Genomic DNA, 24122 nt, shown 5'->3' on the forward strand with positions numbered 1-24122 from the left:
AACATTTTCCCCTTTTCATGAAATATGCGCAGTTTTGGAAACCCACAATAGAACTGGATTCCCCCCCCCCCCCCCCTTAAGTACCTTTTGACTTTACTGAATGCTTTACAACTAATCCTTAAAGCCTCTCACATACTGAACTGTATTTTCCAGCAATACTAGTTTGGCTAACAGAAGAGCTCATCTGAAATTTCAGACCTTATCTTCCCACAGCCTCTTCCTTCCAGCAGAAACTAGTTCTATCCTTTCAAGGCAATCTTGCCACATGCAACTTACTTTAGAGCTAGCAACTACTGTGTCCAGGCAGGTCACAAATGTTTCCCTCATGTCCCTCCTTACTTTCCACTTTCTTAGGTAGAAAATATCAACTGTAGCCATAGAAAAGATGTTTCAGGTTTACATGTCACCATGCTACATTTAATACAATTATTTTTTGCTTACCATCTTCTCCATAGTCACCCGAACTCCTTCCCGATACCCTAGAAAAGGAAAGGAGGCAGAAAACAATCACTGACTCTGAGGCATGGGGTGCAGAGAATTCACGTATGTTCTTGGCAGCTGCAAGGAGCTCCAGTGCACGCTCACTCAATGGCGTGTTGAGCAAGAACGTAGGAAGGGCTTCACCACATGTTGGTGATGCAGAAGCCTGCAGGCACCAGAGAACACTTCTAAACTGTTGGAATAAAATTCCTGTAACATCTCCTCGAGTCTCAGATCTACTGCTATTTGCTGATGTTCCAAGAAGAGAGGAGGAACACTGGACGTCCCTTCACAGAGCAGCAGTGCAGCCTCGCCAGTAACACACGGCCCCTGAAGCATGCAAGAGTCAGCTGTCAGTCAGCCACGTCATCAGGGAACAAGCAAAGCAAGCCAGAGCTCACAGTTTAGGACGCTAGCTTAGGGATACCAATTCCAATGCTTCACCACTTTGTCCCACTAGCTGTACTGCAAGTAGGAAAACCATCAGGGAGAAGGTCGCATTTCCTCATGCCAACCCACCTAGGAATGTTGTTAACAAAGACTTCAAAGTCTTTTGGTTTTTTTTTTGTTTTTGGGTTTTGTTTTTTTTTTTTTGAAAGATGACATTCTCTATAAAATACAAAACTTGGTTGGAAACAGTCGAGTAGATCTCACTACTCGGACACAGTCAGTGTGCAAGAGTTTTACAGACTTTACCTGGATTTTCTTGCAGCATTCTCCATGCCAGACTTGTGCACGTGATTGTTGCTTGTAACTTCTGGCACATCCACAACACACCGCGGCTCCACTAACCATTTGGTAGAAAGGGAAAACCTCTCAAACTCCGATGGTGAGATCAGATAGAAACCTACAGATGATTGGGAATTTATAAGCAATTCTCAAGTCCAAGAATACAGTTCCAGAACAAGAGGTGATCCAAAAAAGAACAGATCTAAGCATCCCCTGCGTTTGGCAGAAAGGGTTTGCATTTCCTCCTACGTACACGAGGAGGAATCATTGAGGAAGATACTACCCCAGTTTCCCAAGGATCGGTTAGCCTAGAGACTGGGCGATTTAAGGTTATGCTGAGAGATAATTGCATTGTCCTGCGCTGACGCTTATGAAAAGCAGCATAGAAAGATGTAAAAACTGAACTGCAAAGCAGCAATCTGCCTTCAGCGGCCGTAGGATGTTGGATCCCAGTTTTGCAATTTGCGTGTTGAGCCCCAGGAATGTGTGAGGCACAATGCAGCCACGTCCCAGGGCCAGCTGCTTAGAGAGCCATTCTCGTGGCTCCAGACAAGAGGAGGGTGGCCAGATGGGAGCTACCTATGGGGCACATCCAACCTGCTACCTGAAAACTAGTGTCTCCATTAACAATAAGGGAATAAACTCACTTCTGCTTCTACTAATTCACATGTCAGTACCTGTTGGCAACTGCTTCTCGCCAGGAACATATAATGGACATATTTACGTAATATTCACATATATACACAGCCAGTTCCAAATCAAGCCCTATAATCCCTTTTCCATTGTCTCAAACACAGGACAGAGGTAGATGATTCAGGAGAAGCACACCTTACCTTGGCCGTATTTGGTGAAGACGCAGGACGCAATGCCGCTCACATCCTCTTTGCGGATGCAAGGGTAGCGGATCTGTAACTTGAGGAAGGGCAGCGAGATGATCTGAATGTCTCCCAGGTTAGTCAGGACAGCCAGGTCATTTTCACTATAATCGTCAGTCTTGCAGCTGCCAAAGTTCGCAACCGTCACCTTTCGTACCCTACAGCCTTCCAGGGCCGTCAGCTTGAGCTTCAGCTTGGAGCTAACCTTGGGTAACGTGAATACCTGTCAATGGAAACAAGGCAGTGACATCTCTTTCCCGCACAATGGCAGCGGCCACACCCCAGGACATCTGCTGCTCCCTCCTTTAACAGCGTTTTCATTCACAGCCAACACACGCAGGTGCAATCTGAGCCAGCCTGGCCCCCCGCTCACGGGCCAAGAGGTAATCAGCCACAGCCAGTGTTCGGATCTGTTTCTGTTCTGACATCAAGCAGTTTTACCCTTCAGGCTGCAAACTGCATTTCTCCCTAGTTCTTTCAAAACCTCTCCATATTTGGCTACAAAGTATTACAGAAAGAGAACAGGGTTTACACTAAGTGTGTGCTCTCCTGCATTAAAAAGCCAGGGCCAGCCTGCAGTAAGCTACTTCAAGTCTTCTCTCCTATGCTGACTAGTTAGTGTGCAAAACAAGCAGCTTTTTAGTTGCTTCATAGAAATGCCTACCAATTCCTGCTTTCATACTAACCACAGCAAAAGCTCTTTCCCAAAAACAGAAGCAGCCTTGTCCAAAGAGTATAATGTAATATAGGAATAAAATTTCTACATTCAGCATGTGCATCACTATGCTGAACACCCAACTCGTCAGCACACACCTGATTTATGGACCACACCAAGCAGAAACGCTGTCCCAGGTACAGAAGAATAAGCACTTCCAAGAGTCATCTTTCCACTGAGCCCTGCTCAGTGCTTTAGCAGATTTTCTGTGCAGTCCATATGCACCTCCTGGGTGAGACTTACCTTAAATTGCTCTTCAGACACCACCAGCAGCTGATGGCTGCCTTGCATATCAGGACTCTTAGAAAGGTCATGTGCTACTTCTAGAGGTTCTGGGAGGGGAGTGCTGCGTCCATCCAAGACAAGTATGCCCACAACAGGAGCCCTGTGCATCAGCTGAATCTCTTTGGCTAGACAAGCAAGATAAGGAGGACAATAAACAAACTGAAAAACCAAACAGGAGCCTAGTCAGAGACACTGTGTTAGAACCTCACTCTCATCCTCTCAGAGCTGGAGGCCTATACAACATGCCCACAGAAACACTGCCCAAAAAGATTGAGTAGTTAAAGGCTATTTGGACTGAACTGGTTCATGTTAAACAGTGACCATTGTTACACAAAGATAGCACATCCAGCTGCCAGAGTAAGGTACATGTGCACGAGGCTTGATAGTAAACGTCAGTGACAGCTGACACAAATTTAAGTTTCTGAAGTCAGTAGGAAATGAGGCTGAGGCACATCAGGCAGTGCTGGAGCTCGCTCACTCTTCAGTCCAGTTGCTGCAGTGAGCATTGCTTAGCTCAGACACTGCTCCACTCTCACTGATAAACAGCAGTAACTGAGCTATCTTGCTTTTCTGTATGTAACTCTTGGTCACACAGGTAACAGCTCAGATCCATTAGGCCCTTCCTTTCACAAGGCATACTTACCCTGCTCTGCCCTGACAGGTTCATCCATCCTCCTCTCTGCTGGAGGAACACGTAAACAGAAGGCGTAGACCGTACCTCCATTGGTGCCTGCCCACAAGGACGGGCAGTGGCGGGAGCCTGGAGCAACAAGAAGGCCCATGAGCAAGGCACCATCTGTGACATCCTTGGATAACTGCTTTCCACTAGCTGTACACATCCTCCCTCTGTTTACATCCTAAATATCTTTATACTGGGACAGACTTGCCAGGGAAACTACAGGTTCTTAGCACTTCTCGTCCCAATAAATGTCCATCAGCAGCCCTGATAAAGGACATGGCGTGTCAGTAAAGGGAACAGAGTGCTGCTTCCATCAGACACCACAATTGCTGCATCCAGTGTTCACATATTTATATCACGTATGAGCAGAGTAAACTTGTGCACGATATCAGTTTGGGCTCTGATGCACAACCAGCCACCACCCTCACTAAAGTTAAAAGGCTCTGCTCGGGGCAGGGGTGAACTTTAGAGTAACGAGACAAGGAAAAGCTTATACTAAAAAGTCAGATGTCATTACAGAACATCTGAAAACCTGGATGTTTTCAGAAAAAATAAAAATAAAAAAATAAAAATAAAAAAAATAAAGGCTGCATCCAAAGATGAAGGACTACTTGCCTTGGATTAGCCAGCAGCCAGGATAGCTAAATAACAATTCTGCATGACAACATATGCTCTTGTTCTATATTAGTTTTCCAGCGTAGCACAAAGTAGGACACAGGAGGTGCCGAATTTTCCTGGCAGTAAATCCTAATACATTCCTTGGCAGAAGGAGGAAAAACCCATTAGGAAGAAAGGAGAGATGCTTTTTCTACTCACTGTCTCTCAAGAAGGTATCAGCAAAATACAAGGTGCGCACAAAGCCAGTGAAAGAGTCTTCTGCAGACCGGGCTTCAATCTTCCGCTGGACTGGAGCCAGTTCCATTTCCTGCAATGCGTCTTGGTCAAATTTGGCATTTGCTTCTTGCACCTTCAAAGAGGAGGAGACATTTTGTCAGCCAGGCAAAGACACAGGGGACAGAAAGAGACAGTAAGACTGGCAGCAATAGAAAGGGAAAGCACCATCATACCAGGGAATAGGTATATTCTGCATCATGTGTTCAACTACAGACAGTATGTTTTCGCTAAAAATGCGACTATTTTATCTAACAGATAGCAGTACCAGAAGTTGCCATTTTTGCCCTTATACCAGTAAGTAGCTACTGATAGCATAGAGGACTGCAGGCCACCTCCTGCTCTAGGCAGTCTAATCAGGACTCTGCATGCTCCAAGCCATAAAGAGATAGGACCCCAAAAAGGCAGACCCCTCACCTCTGAGGCATTTCCACTACCTCCTCGTCGCTTCCTACTGGACACCCGGCTTCTTCTGATCCGCCTGAATGACTGACGGAGGGACTTCTTCAAGGATTTCACCCGAGACAGTGGGCCTTCTAAGGCCAGCTGGTCACTGGGATGCAGCGTACACCTGAAAGAGGGAGACAGTAGACACGTGGTCACTTTCTTCTGGGTGGCAATCACTCCCAAGAGTCCAACAGGACACACACAAGTGTTGGAACATGCTTATTTATTCTTGAAGATCTTCAAGGACAGAGCCCAATGAAGCAGGGCTTCTTGCTACACTGACCGCTCTTGAGAAATCGCTTATCGTGACTTGCTTTGTTAGCAATTCCAGGCCACCTTTAACAGAGGATTACCACAGACCTCCTGGAAAGAAGATACTTACTTGACAAAGACCAGTCGTTTCTGCTGGTGGTCAAAAAGCCCAAAACCATGACTGGTACCAAAGGCCACAAGCTTCCATTCAGAGTGGAGGGCCAACGAGGTGACCACAGCTGGTGGCTGACACTGGACAAGGACAAACGGCTGAAAACCAGCTTCAAATCGAACAGGTCCATCTCGAGTCTTTAGTTTCTCGTGACCTTTCCATCGATAGCCCTCTTGGTCCTGCAGGAGATCTGCTTCAGCATGGTCCACAACATGTTCTGCGTCTTCGTCATTCAGTTCCATCACCAGTACCTGAAAGGAAGAGGACAAACTTTGCTACAGCTTTTACAATTCAAGCGGCCAAGCTGCAGGCCTTCTCAGCAGCTGCAAAACTACAGCATCTCTCAGGGCTGATAAAGAGCGTTAGATAAAGTCTAAAATACAGATTAGAGAAAGCAGAGAACCATGAAACAACATTTCCAGCAACTGGATTGATTTGCCACTAGAGAAATGAGTATTTCCAATTTTAACACATCTCCCAGTTGCACTGTGACAATCTGCACCAAAAGCAAGGCTTATGATGACTGTTTGTATTTCAATACCTGTCCTGCTGTACCAGCTACAGCCAAGTATCCGCTGTATTTACACAGGTAGATCTTCTGGATCCCAAGTCTAGGATCATCACTATAAGGGTCGAAGGTACCAACCTAGGCGAGAGAATACAGAGTGGCTGGTCTTTGCAGATGCACGAACTAGGACAAGAATCAAAACTCCTCAGGTGTTCAGCAAGGCTCCACAAGCAGTAGCTATCTTACCTTGCGAAGTGGAGGCCATTCGTCCTCACCCAGGGTGTTCATATTGTCATTGGGATCAGCATCTGTGAGAAACACTCTCACTGTGCTTAGCTTATAAAGGAGATGTAAGCAGACACCAGATGCGTCCCAAAACCGCACAGTGCCATCTTCATGCCTGTATGGGGAGGGTTGCAGAAACACACATCATACAGGAGAACAGCAAATCACCCCGATGAGGATGATAAAACAGAGGGGAAAAACACAACCAAAGACTAAACCACGCTGTTTACAAAGCCCTGAGCTGTCGCAACTTAGAGCTTCAGGAGAAAGATTTCTGGGGGTTTTTTGTTGGGTTTTTTGTGGGTTTTGGTTTTGTTTTAGGTTGGGGTTTTTTTAATCCAGTTTGTTCTCAATGATCTGACACCAGTGTACAATTTAAGATTTCTCCAAAAAGCACTGAAAAGGAAAAAAAAGCATAGCATATAGAAGGAACAACTCATCCTGACAAAAATACTATTAGTGGGAGGGAGGGAAAGAAATCAAGCTTTAATCTTAGTTCTCCAGGTGAAAATTGGCCACATTCTTCCAACGTAAGGGTAAGGACTTCTAACAACTTGCTGCAATAAGAATGAAGTCTGAAGAACAGCCCACTGAAATTCTTAAAAGTGCTTTGAAAAGAAAATGATACATTTTTATGCGATGAGACAATCTCTTGCTAGCTACTTCCACCACTTAACTAGATCTGTTCATGCTGATCAAAGCAGACAGGAGTCCAAGCTAACCTCTTTTTTGAGATTCAGAACAGCGTAAGGTAGGGGGAAAAACGCTTCAAAACCTGCAAGATTAAGCTCCACTTTTACATTGCTCCCTTTGAGCCAGTCCGGATTACTGCCTGCACTTCTACACTGATGTTTGTGGGGGGAACAGATAACACTGAGAGCTACACATAAGCCAGCGTTATAGGTTATCTATCTGTGGACATCACGACCTGTGTGCTCAGAAGCAGCAGAATCAGTTAGCTTTACAAAGCTAGCAGCCCAGCTTTGAGAAGCTGTATTGTAAAGTTGCAGCCTTCTCCCTACAAGAGGGGCAGACCTTCATCTCACAGGAAAGCCGCAGTTAGTTCACAAGGAAGCACAGGAACTGGAAAGGGCTCCTTGATGGTTATCAGTTAAGTACATACCCTGTTAGAAGCAAGTCCCTCTGCGGAGGATCTGGAGCTATGTTGGTGCCACCATCGATCGGCCACGGCTACAAATACATTAAGGGAAGACTGTGACTTCCTAGGCAGTGACAGTGCAAAGAGAATATGCAGTCAGCAGGAGAGCATGAACTTCAGTGCGAGTGGCAGTGAAACAGTCCATGCTGTTAGCTTTTGTTTGGATTAGATGTTCCTGTTCTGACACCAGCTGTGCTTTTGAGAAGATATTCTACACATTTCCTCAAAAAGCTGTGCCGAAAGCTTCATGCTTCTAAATGAGAAGTTTTTTACCAGACAGCTGGGAACACTCAGACTTTCCTTCTAGCTTGTCAAAGCCTGAAAAAAATACCACATTTTAATCCCCCCGCGTGAGTAACTGTCTTGGTGGTGCTCTGGGAAAAAGCCTTTCTCGACCCTGTTAAGAGGCAGGACAACGTCTGCTGGGACTCATCCCTGCACACAGCCAGCAGCACAGACCACCCACGTTCTGAGCAGTCATGCTGCTCTTAAACGCATGGGAACACATGTACATTTAAAGCTGCCGTACCATATTTGAGTAGTGAATGTTCTGCTTGCTCCCAGCACTGATAATCCTCTCCCACAGTTTCAGTGGGATGTTGGAGACGTGGTGTGAGCAGGTGATGGCTGAGCAATGGAGAGAAGCCAGGTATGGAGGATGGACTGCTGGCCAGCCTGCCGTTTTCAAGTCTATAACTACCAGCTCTTCTTCTGCCAGCACCACCATAGCAGAAGGGTCATCAAACTCTGCAGAAACAAGATTCACTGACGCTGACAAAAATGACCATCCAAGGTTAACAGGAACAAGCTTCCTGTCAGGCTTATTTGAAAACTGTTATCACAGAGCTCTACACAAACATTTTTGTTGGCAAAACCTCTAAATGCTTCTGTGTTAACTGGGCCTACTGAGGCACTAATATGAAGAAATTTCAAGATACTGACAGATTTACTGCAAATTCATGTTTCTTTACACCGCTCCTGGGACTGTCAGAGTAACTTTTTATAGATTCCATTGCAGAATTAAAAAAAAAAAAATTGTTAACAACATACCTGGCTAAATAACACAAGTTCATATTCACCATTGGAACAGCCAGAACTCAAAGGACTTTACCTCCAGCTCATTACCAGCATGGGGTGGACAGCCTTGCGTACACCCCAGCGGTGACCCATTTAGTACTGGGTGAGGACCACAGTCCGTCTAGGCTAAGCTGCTTAAACACAGTAACACCTTGGGTTCTGCAGAATGCTTCTCTGCTTGAACTGACAAGTATTTACAGCTCAGCTCTCTTACTTTTCATTTTCCCTGCTTCTCAGAGGATGTGCTGACACATCCTCTGGACTTTCTTTTTTAAAGAGCGTGTACATCATCTAATATATGTTCATACGTATATTAGACAAGATTACAAACACAAGAAATCTGTTAATGTAACTTTACAGATGACACCTGACACAATCAAGAATTTAAGAGTTTTCACTGTAACTAGAATTAAAAAGTGAAAAAAATTTAGTCTACAAGGACATTGTTGCAGTAACGTTCAGGAGACAGCCACAATAGCAACTGGTGGGGAAAGCCAGAACCACAAATCAGTTCACACCAGTAACAATTAACACCGCTACAGAAATCTAAGCAAATGCATGGCTGTAATGTGTCCCATGGCGGGGGGTGGTAAACAGTGAGCCATCAGCAAGCTAGCAGCTTTGCACTGACCTTCCCTGCTAACCTGTGCTTTTAGTTCCCTGCTTTAGCTGTTTGATTACCTGGAATATACTTGCAAGAAAGCACGTCTATAAGCAAGCACATACCAACACCGTTCACTCAGCAAAATCAACTTCAAGTAATTAGTACTTGGCACCACCCTAGTCAGACACCCCAAGTTTCATCTCTGACCAGCCACAGCCATAACACACCACTAATCAGTTCAGTTTCTTAATGAAAAAATGTTTTCTATTCCGTTTTACTTTGCTTTCTTATGTGCCGCCATTTGCGGTCGCCTACAGGACTTCCAAATAGAACAAATAACATCGTACCTGTACTACATTATGCACGATCAGCCCTGCACTCTGACTGCTGCTGCCAGCATTAACCAAATATACTCTGTTTGAATAATAATTTTTTTCCCTGCAAAGGCACACATCTGAGCTCATTGTTTATAGCAAGAATCTATTTTAAGTTGCTGAAGCAGCAAGCATACTAGAATTTGTCATGACTGCCATACACTCATCCACCTGCTAATTTAAAAAAAAGAAAACAGGAAGGGCTAGCCTTTGAAAACTTGTTTCCACAGCATATTCAGGGTAGTGGAAAGTCACCAGCTACCACCACGCTGCAATGCATAAGCTTTGGGCTTATTAAATTAAGTGGCTTTGGTATACAATTAATACCTTCGTATTGCCATTGCAGGGAAGACTGCTTAAGGGCAAACAAGGCAAGCTACGTACATCCACTAAGCTTAGGCAATCAGCCACAAGGAATCTTGTCAACCACAGAAACCTCATTTTATTGTAAAAAAACTTCCTCATCTAAGTGCAACTGCTGCAGCTTCCTGTAGCAGCTCCTGTCTGTACCCACTAGAAGTTGTGTTAACCAGATAATTCAATCCTTGGGAAGTATAAATACAGAGCCTGTTAAGTTCAGTTCCTTCACCCTAAAGGACTTCTAATCATATCCAGGAATTGAACTTTAAGTAGTCGATCTCTTACCTAAAGATGAAAGAAATCTGAGTTTAAGACTTTTGTTCCATCATCTAGATTGTCAGCTCTGACAACTTCACGGAAAGTAAAAAGGTCTAGGTTCCTTAATCATAAAAGCTAAACAGTACTTCAGGTTTAATGGCATTGTTAAGGTTGAAGGTTTAGACCTATAGGTTCTGCACATTTGGAAGACGCTTATAAAAGGCAGGGTTGTGTAGGGAAAATCTGTAATAACAAACACATACAGGCACTTCATCTCAGTTACATTCTGCCTATTTCTTTACTGGTTTTTCAGTGACTTGAGAGGGTCTGTTAAGGTCCGGGGAGAGAGGCGGGGGGAATCCAAACGCCGCCTTCCCCAGACGGTCCTCCCCTGGGTCTGTGGTCTGCTGTGCACAATAGGCCAGAGGGAGCCAACCTGCATCTACGTATTTGAATGCCCACGCCTGCACAGTGTGTGGCTGGGAGCTGTCACCACCACCACGGGCAGGACACAAGACAAATAGGTTTGGAAACCAGTCTACTAGGCAAACCAGAAACTAGAAAGCCTGAGAAGATTCAGTAACAGAAGATTTGGCTACAAGCCCCTAAAAAGCATCTAGACTTCTGCAATTTGGTCTGACCCAGCTGCCAATACTGCACATCTGTGGAGCCTGAAATAGCATTTTATACTCAGTTACTTCAAGTTAACCAGAAGCAAGAACTACACCAGCATTAGGCAAACAGTTCTTGGGGAAAATCCTTTGCAATTCCATGAAAAGAAAGAATATTACAGCTACTGTGGAAGTAAGGGCAAAGCAGCTCTTCAAGAGAAGCAAGAATCTGACAAGCTCTAAGCAAGTCGTGGAATGAGTGCTATTCAGTTTTAGAACTGTTTACATTCATGCTCACCAGCAGTAAGTCAATTAAGTTCTCTATATGCTGACCCTTGGTTCTACGTCACCCTTTGCTGATTTATTAGCCAGAGCCCGAGTCATAAATCCAGGTAGTAATTACAAGAAACAGTGTCTCAGTGGGAGTAAATTCTGCTTTTAATTATTGCCTCCTTTGAAGTGCTATTTCCAAACAGCAGTATTCAGATCCTCATTTCACGACCTGGTTATGTCCAGTGTCCAGCTTACACAGACATGAGCCTAAGAGATCTTTTCTCATTAATGGAATAGCTTAATTTTTTGAGGAATGTATGGCATTTGTAACCAGCCCATTCTTTATACATATCTTACACTTCACTTTTAAATGGCAAATCTCTTTTACGGTTGGACTCAATCTTAAGGGTCTCTTCCAACCTAAATGATTCCATGATTCTCTGTTAAAGTCTCAGAAAACCCCCGAACAACTGACCTCCTTATCACGTCATATGCTATTTATACCAGGCAGATTTCCACATGCGTACACAGCTATTCTAATTCCTCAGTAATGCCCCTTCATCACATACCTGCAGTAGGCTCTGAACTGAAGATTATAAAGAAGTCTATCACCCGTGACGTGAAGTCGAAGGCTGTTTGCTCACTGCCATGGACAACAGAGATACTGTGCCGGTCACCATAGCTAGCCCGGGGCATCCCTCCTTGGAATATAATGTAAGGAAGCCTTAAGAGAAAGACAGAGTTAGAGTGATGTATGCTGAAGTGAGGAGTAAGCAAAAATTTCAGAGACATGAGGCAAGTCAAACTTTAACAAAAAATTCCTATAATGTCATTCTAAAGGGCTCTTATGGTATTGCGCACTGCACCCTTTAAATGCCTTTAAACAGGTGAGAGCGAAGGGATCCACCACAAACTTACCCATTTTTTGTTGTCTGCCAGTAGATCTTGGAGATGGCCTTGCAAGGAAAAGGACCTAAGAGAACAGAGTTATTTGCCATAATTCAATGCATCTCTACGTTAAGAAGTTCCTTATTCTGCTTCACCTAGGTCACCTCAGCCTCCAAGTCAAGGGGAGCCACCTGAATTAGTAGGCACCACCACCACCTCCCCAGACCAAGCCACATCACAAGTCTTCAGGGACACACTGACCACAGTACTCCTCAGCAAAACAAGACTTAGACTCGGGAAGTTTTGAACCACGTTGCTGATGGCTAACAGGGAGTGGAAGTGCTGCTGTAGAAGCTGATTAACTAGAAAGGATTGTTAAAAACACAGGCATTCCTGAAACTAACGTAAAGGTGATAGAGCTTTAGAAGCTTCTATATGCTTGAAAGATGAGGTCAACCCCATTTGATGGGTTTCAGCAAATCAGAGGCATCATTTCATCACTGCTCAGGTCAACAAAAAGTAGACTTAGCTCACTATTAATTACAGAAGATCCAAGCAACTCCTGCTGAACAGGAGACTTGAACTAAAACAAAGAGCTGAATCACCAACACCCTTCTTCATAAGGGACACTTCAACACATTTGCTCTCCATGTTCAGGACAGACCTCAAGATTGTAAAAGAGTTCAAAATCCAGGAAAAAAACTGGACTGAAATCCCTTAGTCTAGGCTCACAACCCATTCAAAAGGCAGGTCTGCATTTTGCCATTAGGATTAAACACTGGGGAGAACACGACTTAAACATCCCACACAAGCTCAAAATGAGTTTGCGTTTAGACGAATATGCAACAATGAAACCTCACTTACTGACCATAAGGCACAAGGTTTTCCAGAGGCTCAGGCTGCCTGTTGTCACTGGATACTGGCCACTGGGTGTAACTTCCATCATAGTGACAACTAATGAATTTGCTGCCGTCCCTCTGCCAGTAGAGGTTCTCCAGTTGCTGAAGAGGAAGACACACAATAACTGTTCTCCAGAGAGCCGTTAACCCCCACAAAACCAGTGCACTCTTACTTAAAAAGAAGCTTTGTCAGACTCCCCCCGCACCCACTTCTCTTCCGAGTGGTCTGAGAGGGGAGAGCCCTTCCTCCCCTGCTGAACTGACTTTGGATTGACTCAGTACCTGGCTGCCCAGGAAATGGTGTGTCGCTTTGTTGTTCTGCAGATCCCAGAGGACAATCAAGCCCCTGCTGTATCCAATCAGGATCTGGTCAGGGTTCTTAGGATGCTCCCGAAGGGCTTCCACCAATTCACATGATCGCCTGTTACAGTAATCTTCCGGTACCCTACAGAAGCAGAAGAGAAAACCAAGAGAAGTTTATTCCAGGTACAACCCAATATGACTGTAATAACAGTTAAGGTATAAGAATGCGAAATCAAGCAACAAGAAGTTCAAACAGACGAGAATAAGTACAATCTTTTCACAAATCCTTCAAGCAGCAGAAAAGTCTTATGCAAGACGTCACACCAGGCCTGCCACATGAACACGCATCCAGTCTCTTCTCTTCAGGGAAAACCCAAGGTTTACAGTGAATTCCAGGACTGGATCCCAGGGGTGTACAGACAAGCTGAATCACCCGCCCTGTTCTCTTGTGACCCTTACAGAATAAAGGTAACATGGAAATGCCAGTAGGAAGCGACAACGCCACGAAGTAGGACAGTTTTCAGCAGCACTTGAATCTCTGGAGTGACAAAAATCCTCATTTGGGCAAAGCAGCATCAGAAGTTCTGCCAATGGTCAAAAAAATAAAGGGGTAATTACAGCTAAGCATAACATTTTTTGCAAAAGTAAACACAAGGGACAGGGCACAAGGCTTGCAGATTTCCTCCAAGTGTTTCCTGAAGAGTTTTGCCTATGTGCTGTGCCTCCGCAGTGACAGTACTGGGTTGCTCAGGACAGAAACTGTTACTTAACACATCCCAGGACCAAAAGTTACTTTCACAGGAGTCATGCAGATTTGGACAATGCTTAACACAACCGTGAGGGCCCAATACATAATCTAGGGTGACATTTTAACAAAGGATATGTCTGCTAATGGGATTCCACCTCTACCCAACAGTGCCTGTTTGCGCACTCACCGCTGCAGCACAGCCTCGGAGGTTATGGTCCTGTCCTCTAGCACTCTGAATGATGGAAGCTCCACTACAAAGATGTTGCCACTCTCTGTGCCAAGATAGAGGACTTCCCGTGAGGAATGGGGAAGGACAGCCGTTATCTGCGTGGCACTCGGTGGAGACCTGCGGGTGCAAAGAGACTCATCAACTGCATGCAAGACCCCCATCGTTACTGAACTTGAGAGAAGTAACAGCTCAACAGGGATATTTACAAGTGTCATTTCTTTTATAGGCAGAGATTTTGAGACAGGCATTATTTTTCTGAAAGAGGAAAACCACTAGCTTTAAGATAAATTATGTCAAAAGCCTTTTGACAAGCACGTGAACAAAGACCCAGATGCCTTTTTACAGAAGCCTCTCTTGTTAAGTGACCCCAAAAGAGCTAAAAATAGCTCACCCAAAACTGCCAAGATCAAGTGAAACTAAAACCATAGCAGTATTTTAAACTCTGACTTAAGGGATGCTTAGATTTACTTAGCCTTAAGATTTACAGCTCCTGTACACACAGAAGTGGATGCACAATATTAAATAAAGATGTCACCCTTTACTTGGTACAACACTCTTAAAAGATGGTCTCCCAGGCCCTAGCCAAGTCCCCTTGGTTTCCATGGATGCCCCTTTCATGGACTCCCAGGAGTGAGAGTCTGTAAGAACAGGACAAGCACTAGCTAGAACAACCGCAGAATTTTCTTACTTGCTTGCTTATCCCCAAATTAGCTCAAAAACACTCTTGCGGATTACCCAGGTGGCCCTTTCAACGTGAAGCGGTGCTCCTCCCGCAGCTCAGATGCTCCACTGTGCTGCTTCAGGCTCCAGAGATGCAAGCTGTTATCATCTAGCAATGTCACCAGCTGGCACTACAAAACCACACAACATGCTTTTTTCAGAACCACAACATTAAATATAACACGGTAAATCTAGCAATAAAGTTGCTGCTGTTCATAATTATCTGCTAAAACAGGACTGAGGAGCCAGCCACAGTTCCTTATAGCGGTGGGTATATACTGCAGCAACGCTCTTAGCTAACAGCAAGGGGAGAGACAAGAAGCAGCCTAAAGGCTGAAAACCCTCTTACATAGGACAAAGGCACAGGTTATCACTGAGGGGGATGACAAGGATTTAGGCTCTTGAAAAAGGTCAGCCTGTGCTGCAAAGCTCAGCCAGGCAGCTGCAGGCTGCTCGCTCACCACCTTCTCGCTCAGCATGGTTTACCGCAACACACCCCAGCTTTGGGTGGGGCTGATACAGTCTACTACACCACACTCCTTGCATTCTTCGTGTTCAACCTCATTCTGGAGGGTTGTGTCAGAGTCCTTTTATGAGCCCAGCCCTGCTGGCTGTATGTTCAAATTGAAGCATTTTACCTGCCGAAGCCACACCTGGTGCAACACTCCCCACGGGAGTTTCAGCTTATACCATTAGTTAAGCAAACAGACACCCAAAACCGCCTCAGGAATTACATCCCTCATAAAGGGGCCACTCGTGCTATACTGGGGGCATCAGGCAACAAAGTATGTGGCCAAGACACCAGTCTGCCAGTCAAGGGAAGGGAAAGCGGTTAGACAGCCACCAGATGTTTGGGAAATTCTGCCTTCCTATTTTTAGTTTGTGGCAATAACTGTTCAGCAATCCCCAGGAGCAAGATTCAATACCCCAAAACACAAAGGCAACAAGCTTAACAGCAGGCAAGGTTAGCAGTACTGCTTTGAACTCCCAAAAATAATTAAATCAGTTCAGCAGCAGCTACTGCTCTATCTGTTCTGCAGAAGAAGGGCCGCCCAGTCCTACTGAAAGGACAGGGGCTGCAAAAGGAAAAGGAAGTTCTGGCTTCTGCAGCGGATTGCCTGAACTATTCCGGCCTTATTACCATTCCCAATATGTTGCTTGAGATAAATGACTAACAGTTATGAACAACAGAGCTACTCTTAAGTTTTACTGAGCATCTCCACAGCAACAAGTGCTGCTGAGAGCACAAAATACACTGGGATAAGCATTCCCAACCAAGCAGCACTTGAATATACTTGGTAATAGGAGCCCAGTTGCCTGGAACAAACTCAACACCTGTTTAACAGAGGTCTACATAAGTCACAGAGGTACTGAAAATACACTTACCTGATCAGGTATAAAGTGAATCTGCATCACAGTATTGTTTTCTTCATGTAAACCCATGAACTCCACCCCAGGAGCACCATATCTGAAGAGTTTGTTGAGGATCTACAGTATTTAAGACGACCCAGAGCTACAATTAATTGATAAGAAGCTTGCTAGCAAGCAAGATGAAAAGAGATTAGTTTGAAACCATGTTTTACTGCTAGTGAACGGGACTGAAGAGAACCAATGCAAATCTACTTTTTGATTTTATACGCTTGCGGCAGGTTACGCACACCACAGGAGAACATGGAATTTTACTTCATCCTTTGAGCAGATGCAGAAGAGGAGCCTGGACCCTGTTTTTTCTCAGAGATGTTTAGTGGTTTCCCAGACACTGCAATCCTGCTTAACTAATTTGTAACCTAGAGACAGATGGCTACCGCCCGCATGTGGAGTCCAGCCTCTGAACACAAACAACACCAGGAATGAATGATTAAGCAGGCAGAGAGAGCACCAACTTTTCCTTTCTGGGCTGAGTGATATGCCTGTTTTACAGCTTGCCTAGCTGGTACTGCGCCATGGGAATCACCTCAGTGCCTGGCGTATACACAAAAATCGGACAGCATTAGCTAAAAAAAAAGTCACCACCTTCAATGTTTAGGTCTTTAATGTCTGGATGGTCAAAAGCTCGGGAAGCTGAACGCATGTCTGACTTCACTTTTAACCTTTGAAATAGAATTGCTTTAAAAAAAAAAAAAAGGAACCCTGCCTCAAATATTTAAACAACCCTGGAAGTCACAGCATGAAGGATTGCTAAACTTAGGCCAGATCTAGTCTGACCTTCTGCATAGCAAAAGCAAAGAGTCTTGTCTAAAATCTCCATCAGCTCAGCTCCTGTTTGAGCTACAGTTCAGCTCTTGGCAAGATAATCCCATTCTGATCAGACCGAAATCACTTCAAACCTAGGCGAACTGTTCCAATGTTCCAGTAACCCTTGCTTGGAAGTTTAAACTTAGTCTAACTTTTTACAGTGTCTTCAAAGTTGCACATTCTGATGTGGTCAGAGAAATCTAGCCAGAGCTGTTCAAAAGAATACAGTTTGATGGCTCCCGATCGCGTTCCAATGGCCATAAGGCGGAGAAATGGGCTATAGCCCAGTGCGCTGGGTTGATGAGGAAATCCATGTTCCACAGTCTGGTAGAGAGAAAGAAAAATCACGATCAACAGTATGTTTCATGGGCATTGCTGTACACAGATAAAAACCAGAAGTTAAATACGGCATGGCAGTCTGAAATACAGCACTTAATGGCAGCTTTTTCTGTTGAAAAGTGTTCAAACATGGGTTAGATTTGCTGAACAACAGCCTAAGGACGAATCTATTCCAAGAACCCCTGGCTCCGCAGCCAGGATATGCAGAAGTGTAACAGAAATGAAAGAGAAATGTTCTGAAAACAGTAACCCAAGCAGCTCTTTGTGTTAAGATTATAAATAACTCTGCATAAGCACAGCTTACTCAGTCACCACAATACACCCCATCACTCCACATCAACTTTACTTCTGTAAACCAACGGCTCAGCACAATTGCAAAGTCTGACACAAATACTGCATGTTGTAAGGTCAGCTTTATCTGCCAAATTCCACACAGGTCAGCCTTCGGGACCTCCTCTTGTCGACTGTCATCAAGAAATGGTGCAAAGCTATGAAGAACTATTGAGTGAACATCAGTGCTCATCAAGAAAACTGAACAGATTTCCTATGGGGCAGGCAGGAAAACTAACGTAACTGATATCCATTTTCCAGAGGTAGCACAAGGAAGGCTGGAATTTAACGAGAGCAGGAGCCTGCTAGGCCACCTCAGACTAATTCAAAGCCATTTGGTAATCAAACAATGTCAGTCACTATCACAGGGAGCTGTATGTTGCTTGCCACTAGTGGATTCCCTAAAGTACAACTCATACTGCACCAAGAGGAAGATCTGGAGCACGTTGGACACACCACACTTTGCATGGCCAATGCATTTACACACTACGGAATAACATTCTGCCATAGAGGATGTGACCAAGCTGCTTGTAAAATAGCTCAGTCCAGTTTTCAGACGTGCTGATGTCCAGCCATTATCATTGGTTAGACAAAACAAGCACGCATGAGTGCTCAACAACACGTAGCCATGTAAAGAGGGATGTGTGTGCCCAGAGATTAATGGGGCTACCTCCTGGAAAACACTGTTATCCTTACAGTCCCAGCTTCTGGAAAATATGTTCTTCCAAGGCAAGCTGGTCAGCTACAGAATAGGAATTTGTTACAAAACAGCCTGAGGAGCACTCATGATTAAAAAAAAAAAAAAAAAAAAAGGCAGAGAACCCTCCATCTACAGAAGTAAATGCTCGTACCTCACTCCCATCCTCTTCTCCATCATGTCTTTGAGACAGAGCTACATCACTTGGCTTTATGGTTTGTTCAACCCAAAAGTAACACCTGGACTTTATTTCCTGCATAGTGATTTCCCAACTTAATCCCTTGCAGGAGAACCGAATACAGCCAGTTTCATTTCTGTGGTCATGCCCTTAGCCTGAGGTGCTCCCAGCTGCTACAAAGCAGTTTACTGCCCTTGTACTGTTCCTGCTCAAAAGACGCAGGCATAGGAGGATATGACTGACTCCACAGGCTGCCAGATGGCTTCAGTTTTAGCCATTTGATCACAATTCATAAATTGTAAAAATAGACCTCCTTCCTCTAAATCATCAGCTACCCCAGTCTGAGGTCCTATTAGGGGAATAGGAGCCATTTTAGAAGAATAAAATTGGAAATACTGGAGCATTTCCCAATTTTCTGCTTGCCAACTCATAAGACTGGGCAAAGGAGTAGTTACTAATTGTTAACCTTTTATATGTAGTAAATTAAGATTAGTACTACTGGCTCCAAGACCACTGAGTTTATTTCCCTTTATAACTTAGTCTCCAGCCTTACTTATTTATATTCTAAGAAGGTAAATTAAGTGTTAAGTTTGTATTATTAAAAACAAATTTTGAGACAGCAATCTTTGTAATGTCACCCTTGAAGTTGCAGTTAACCAGCCTTTGCTTAGCTACCCATATAAAACTTCCTAGAGGAGGCGGTATGGAATTAGGAACTTACCTATGGACTCAGAATTGAAACAGGGCAGTTTTCTCCTCCAGCACAGGCAGAGAGGAATTTCTCTGTACCATGACAGCTACTGAGACAACACAGAAAAGCTTCCTAGTTGTGGGAAGTGTGGGAGTGTGTCAAAGTTGCGGGAGTATGAAGCTATGGTATACAATTCTGGGAAGAAGATTCAAGGTGACATGTTATCTTAACAAGAAATCAGACATTGAATTGAATCAGGTGTAGCATGGGCAACAGACACCATTCCACTCTCCCCCAAAACGGAGCGAGGAACTCGGTAGGGTACAGTCGCTGTGCTATCATGTCATCAGCACAACCAGGTGCCATTTTCAATGAAACATCAATTAGAAACTGTGTTTATTCTGAGATTTCTTCCAGCCCAAAAGATACGGCTTTAGCCAAAATTTTCATAATAGAAAACCATGACTCATACAATACCGTACCGCCTGTTAGGAAGCTGTCAATACCAGCCTTAATATTGGCCTAATTATATCTTGCCTTTGATGTGTTAATTTGTAAACACATTAGACAAGTCAATAAAAGTTTTAATTCTCAAGCATGAGACCTATCAGCTGCATAACTGAGTGTGTACCATTCAGTAATAATAATAGGAGGGTAATTTTTTTCTCCAGATTTTCCTTCAATAGAAAATGTTAAGTATCCCCCCCATCCCATAGACAAACTTGCAAAAGCTACAGTAACTTTTACATCCAGGAGTAAACTGTTAATAATAGAAGGCCACTGCAGAAAATAGTACCACACGCAGAAACACAAGAAGAGTATCAGTAACCACCACAGGGTGTTACACAGCTGCTTATGCAGTACAGAAGATGTACTAATGGCTTCTGAAAGCTTGGAATCTTCAACCGAGATGCCCGTAAGACGTAATGAAGATAACTCCCTCCTACGTCATTCACTTGCCAGGCAAGAAAGGCATCAGGGCGCTTTTTGGCTGTATTTGACACCACCAGGGCCAGGCATTCACATTCACTGTACCAGATCTTTTTCCTGCACTTATTGACACCCAGCTGTTCAATCACATCATCAGCTTTTTGGCTGGCCTCCTTTCCTCCCCTCTCCCGGCCAGCGTTCCCCAGCCCATCCTTTCACCTGCTCAGCAGGTAAACCCAGCGAGGGGGAGCGAGGCAGCAGGCAGGAGAGGTTACAATGGAGCCTTTCAGCAGGGCTGAAATAAGAAACTGGAGTGCCCACAATGTGCCCTCCTTCTCAAAAGGGCCTTTGTTTCTTTGAGGAAAGGTAGGAGCTTTCGTTTTCATTTTCCTCAGACCACAGATTTGTCAGACCCAGTAAAAGTAAGCCTGATGTCAGGAGCATTAACTAACAGAAATGCTTCATGTCAGTCATGTTTACTGCAGGAGAAATGCGGCCAAACTTAACAGTTGTTCCCAGCCCACACTAAAGCTGCGCAGATGAAATTCAGGGCTGTCGTCGTCCTTTCATTTCTCTCCACTTCTCCTCTCAGATTCTTTTATGACAAAGCAGAGACAAACCCAGCCACAGGTAATACAAACCCTGTACCTTTGTTAATGTGTCTTTTGAAGAAACAATGAAGCCTGTATGTCTTAAATCTACTTTGCATAGACACTAATTCAGATTTAGGGTAAGCTATCCATCACACCCATTAGCAAAGGGTTAGGAAGACTGAAAAGAGGGGGAAAAAAAACACAAAGCCATAAATTAAATGCAATGTTCCCAGTTTGGTAACATTCAGCTGTAAGACAGGCTGGTTCACCTGTGTGTTACCCATCAGCTAGTCTGACAATGCCAGCCTGAACACGTTTGTTCTGCAGGGCTTGGACTGAGCCAAAGGCATCCAAATACTACTTCCAAAAGCAGGATAAACTTAAAGTAGTAAACTGCCAAGTCCACATACCTTATCCTTCAGTCTATCCACTGAGCTAAAAACAGATTCTTGCAACAGGTACACACAAGTATGGGAAGTTCTTACTCATACAGAGAAACAGATATGCAAAGCTAAGTGACGAGCAGAATTCAGGAAGGTGTTTTTTAAAACAAACCCAAGTCTGAGGACAGTTTGAAGAGCCAGTCCAGTGGTCAATCAGCCCTTTAAAACCATCTGGACCACCTCTTACCTGGAACAGAAATGCAAGAGGGAAACAGTAAAAAGATCACAACCTATTTATACTTGAGGGAGTAAACAAACAAAAAAAATCCACCACCACCTATTAAAAAGACTTTTTTAATTGAAGTCCATTCCTAGGTCAGCGTGGCCAAATACATTCCACCATATTAACCCTAAACTTGTGTTGCATCATGCATTCATATTCAACTTCAGTGTAAACAATAAAATGAGGCCAGGAATCCCCAGCACTTTTAAGGTATGGACCTTCGATGTAGTCACTGCCAGCATCACACACCGAAGAGGTGCAAATACACCATGCGATTTCTCTGATCAGCATGGTCCCACAAAATATTTCCCAAGCAGGTTCTTAACCAGAAGTGTTTCAAAGACCTCAAATAACAAGTGTTTAAAAACTTGCTTACCAGCACTAAGGTGCTTGCTTTACTAGCACATTAGACAGGGCCAGTCTTGGCACAGAAAGTACTATGTTTCTTGGCTCCTTGAAGCCACAACCTTCAACAGGTCAGAATTAAGGTCTGACTTTCCCAGATCTTCTCAGTCTACCTAGCTGTGACTAGAGGTTTATTGTATCAAATGATCCAGTGTCTCTGGAAATACTGAAATGGCACACACAAGACTTGGGGGGGGGGAAAAAACCACTTTATGCAAGAAAAAAGTATAATGTAAAAGAGTCTGGTATAATGTAATGGTATAATGTTCATTCCCTTTCCGATTCTTGTTAGAAAAGAACAAGTTACTGCGGCTTAAAAGTGCAAATGCATTTTGCAAGGCCTTTAATTACCAAGTTGTTAATGAGAATAAACCATTAGGAAGTGTCCAAAGTAGTTGCCTCCCTAGAAACAAGATGCAATATTTACCTCCAGGACTAAATCAAATGGAGTCACAACTCCTGATGCCAACTTCTAATACATTTGGAAGTTTCCCTCTGCTGCAAAAGCTGGTTCTTTCAACCCTGTTTTGCATCATCCAAATTAGTCTGTCTCTGGCAGGAAAAGTTTGGCCAAACATTCTCATAAGAGAAAGGCATATTCAAGGAAGAGACATCCCTGAAATAGGAAAGGTTTTTCCAAGATATGTACAATTTTATATGCTTATAAGCAATTCTGAGCCATCCCTGGGATGTCTTCGGAAGCTGACATTGCATTCAGCTAAATGCAAGCACCTCAATTCTGGTCTTCATCTACTGAGGTTTTTACTGCACCTGCACTGGCACTTCCTCATGGTAGCGAGCAGAAAACAGGCCTGAAGCACTCTTGAGTTCCTTTTGTCTCCCCAATGGGAGGGAGGTACGGATGGAAATGGTGTGGTTAGTGCCAAATTACATTAAATCATTCATCTCAAATATCCAAAGTTCCACTTCAAGTATATATCTACACTAGAATTTTAATGAATCAAGGAGGTTATTTCCTAGGCTGACTTCATTTATCGATTACACTTTTCAGCAAAATTCCATTTAAACCTTGGAAGTACAAAAATGTACAAATACATTTCTGATACCCAGTGAAGGTGTTTGTAAGTAGTCATTAGCCTAGCAATGAATTAATACTAGGCATTTCCAGAGATGAAAGCACTATGTTCCTGGCCAAAGCTCAAAAGCAAATGCCCAGCGTGTTCGATAGGTAGCACAGCCATTGCCGGTTCCTCTTCACAGAGGGAAGAAAAAAAACTAGATACAGATTTAGACTGAGATAATAGCAAGTTCATTATTAATGGCCACTGTGCTCCCTAGGTGCTGCCACATTTCTACCGCAGACTTTTAAATTCACATTTAAAAACAGAGGTATACTTATAAACCCAAAGTATAATCACAGACAAAGTACTCTGACTTCAGTTGCATCATAAGCTGTGTCTTGTTGTGTATCTTTAGAAAAATATTTACTTTCACAGTAGTATTGCAAAGATTATCTATAACAGAAGTAGTCACAGCACAGAGCAGGACAAACTACAGAACACTCCGACTATATAAAAGCTGCTGCGAAGATCTCTTCTTTCAGCAAGTGCCACTCGACAGCGTGACAATATCCTTTTTCTTAAAAAAGGAAAGCCAGAATTGAGAGCGCGCTTGTGAGCTTAAAGAAAACTAGTCAGGCACGTTGGGGGAAAAAGGACAGAATTGAAAAAGAGAACAAACCGCCTCTCCTAAATTTAACTTTTCCGCCTACACTCAAGTAGTTTTTCCTTCCCTTTACACCGTGCAGTGGCTCGGGATAGGTTTGCCTCACACACGCGCCTTGGAGTTTGAGGGAAGCACTGTACCTTGTTAAACTGGAAAAGGTCGCGTTTAAGCCTCTCTCTCACTGGATCGTGTCCGGGTCTCAAGAACCTTCTCATTTTCCTCGCTGTAGTATCTTGGCACCAAAAATCCTAACAAAAAAAAAGCAAAGCCATATAAACAAAAGGAGCCGGAGAAGAGAAGCAGGCAGAAGTAGGTTATAGATTTTGGTTTAGCAGATAACACAAATCAGCCAGAGCAGAACGAGACAACATCGCTATCGAGTAACCAAAACCTGATACCACCACAGAGCGGCACCTCTGGTGCAGGACTTGCACAATACCATTTTCACATTGCTGGAGTAAACCAGTACAGATAAGCCAAGAGGATTTTAGAAAAGTTTTTAGGCTTGGCCATTTTGTGATCACTTCGGTCAACCTTATCCAAAGAGGCGG

The 24122-nt window shown here is 43.9% G+C and overlaps 1 protein-coding gene across 9 annotated transcripts in view; it reads right to left on the reverse strand.

Moving 5' to 3' along the window:
- The window catches only part of LLGL2 (LLGL scribble cell polarity complex component 2), a 36928-nt gene that overhangs the window by 2850 nt on the left and 9956 nt on the right, over nt 1-24122 (reverse strand). For 8 of the 9 annotated variants that reach the window (XM_087750604.1, XM_087750603.1, XM_087750608.1 and 5 more), the window contains 21 exons: nt 23712-23819; nt 17283-17380; nt 16208-16289; nt 14837-14952; nt 14060-14218; nt 13104-13266; nt 12791-12923; nt 11953-12007; nt 11604-11758; nt 8007-8224; nt 7442-7509; nt 6280-6433; nt 6067-6171; nt 5484-5776; nt 5072-5225; nt 4580-4730; nt 3728-3844; nt 3043-3209; nt 2043-2307; nt 1177-1327; nt 442-479 (listed from right to left, as the gene is read on the reverse strand). In XM_087750604.1, coding sequence (XP_087606730.1) covers nt 442-479; nt 1177-1327; nt 2043-2307; nt 3043-3209; nt 3728-3844; nt 4580-4730; nt 5072-5225; nt 5484-5776; nt 6067-6171; nt 6280-6433; nt 7442-7509; nt 8007-8224; nt 11604-11758; nt 11953-12007; nt 12791-12923; nt 13104-13266; nt 14060-14218; nt 14837-14952; nt 16208-16289; nt 17283-17380; nt 23712-23819 — 2950 coding nt within the window. Of the gene's footprint in view, nt 1-441; nt 480-1176; nt 1328-2042; nt 2308-3042; nt 3210-3727; nt 3845-4579; nt 4731-5071; nt 5226-5483; nt 5777-6066; nt 6172-6279; nt 6434-7441; nt 7510-8006; nt 8225-11603; nt 11759-11952; nt 12008-12790; nt 12924-13103; nt 13267-14059; nt 14219-14836; nt 14953-16207; nt 16290-17282; nt 17381-19321; nt 19487-23711; nt 23820-24122 lie in introns of those variants that run through there. The other variant, XM_087750610.1, reaches the window with a different exon arrangement.

Source organism: Nipponia nippon, unplaced genomic scaffold, assembly GCF_047370975.1.
Source record: "Nipponia nippon isolate SJK-2023a ecotype South Korea unplaced genomic scaffold, ASM4737097v1 scaffold_14, whole genome shotgun sequence".
NCBI classification, from domain to species: Eukaryota; Metazoa; Chordata; class Aves; order Pelecaniformes; family Threskiornithidae; genus Nipponia; species Nipponia nippon.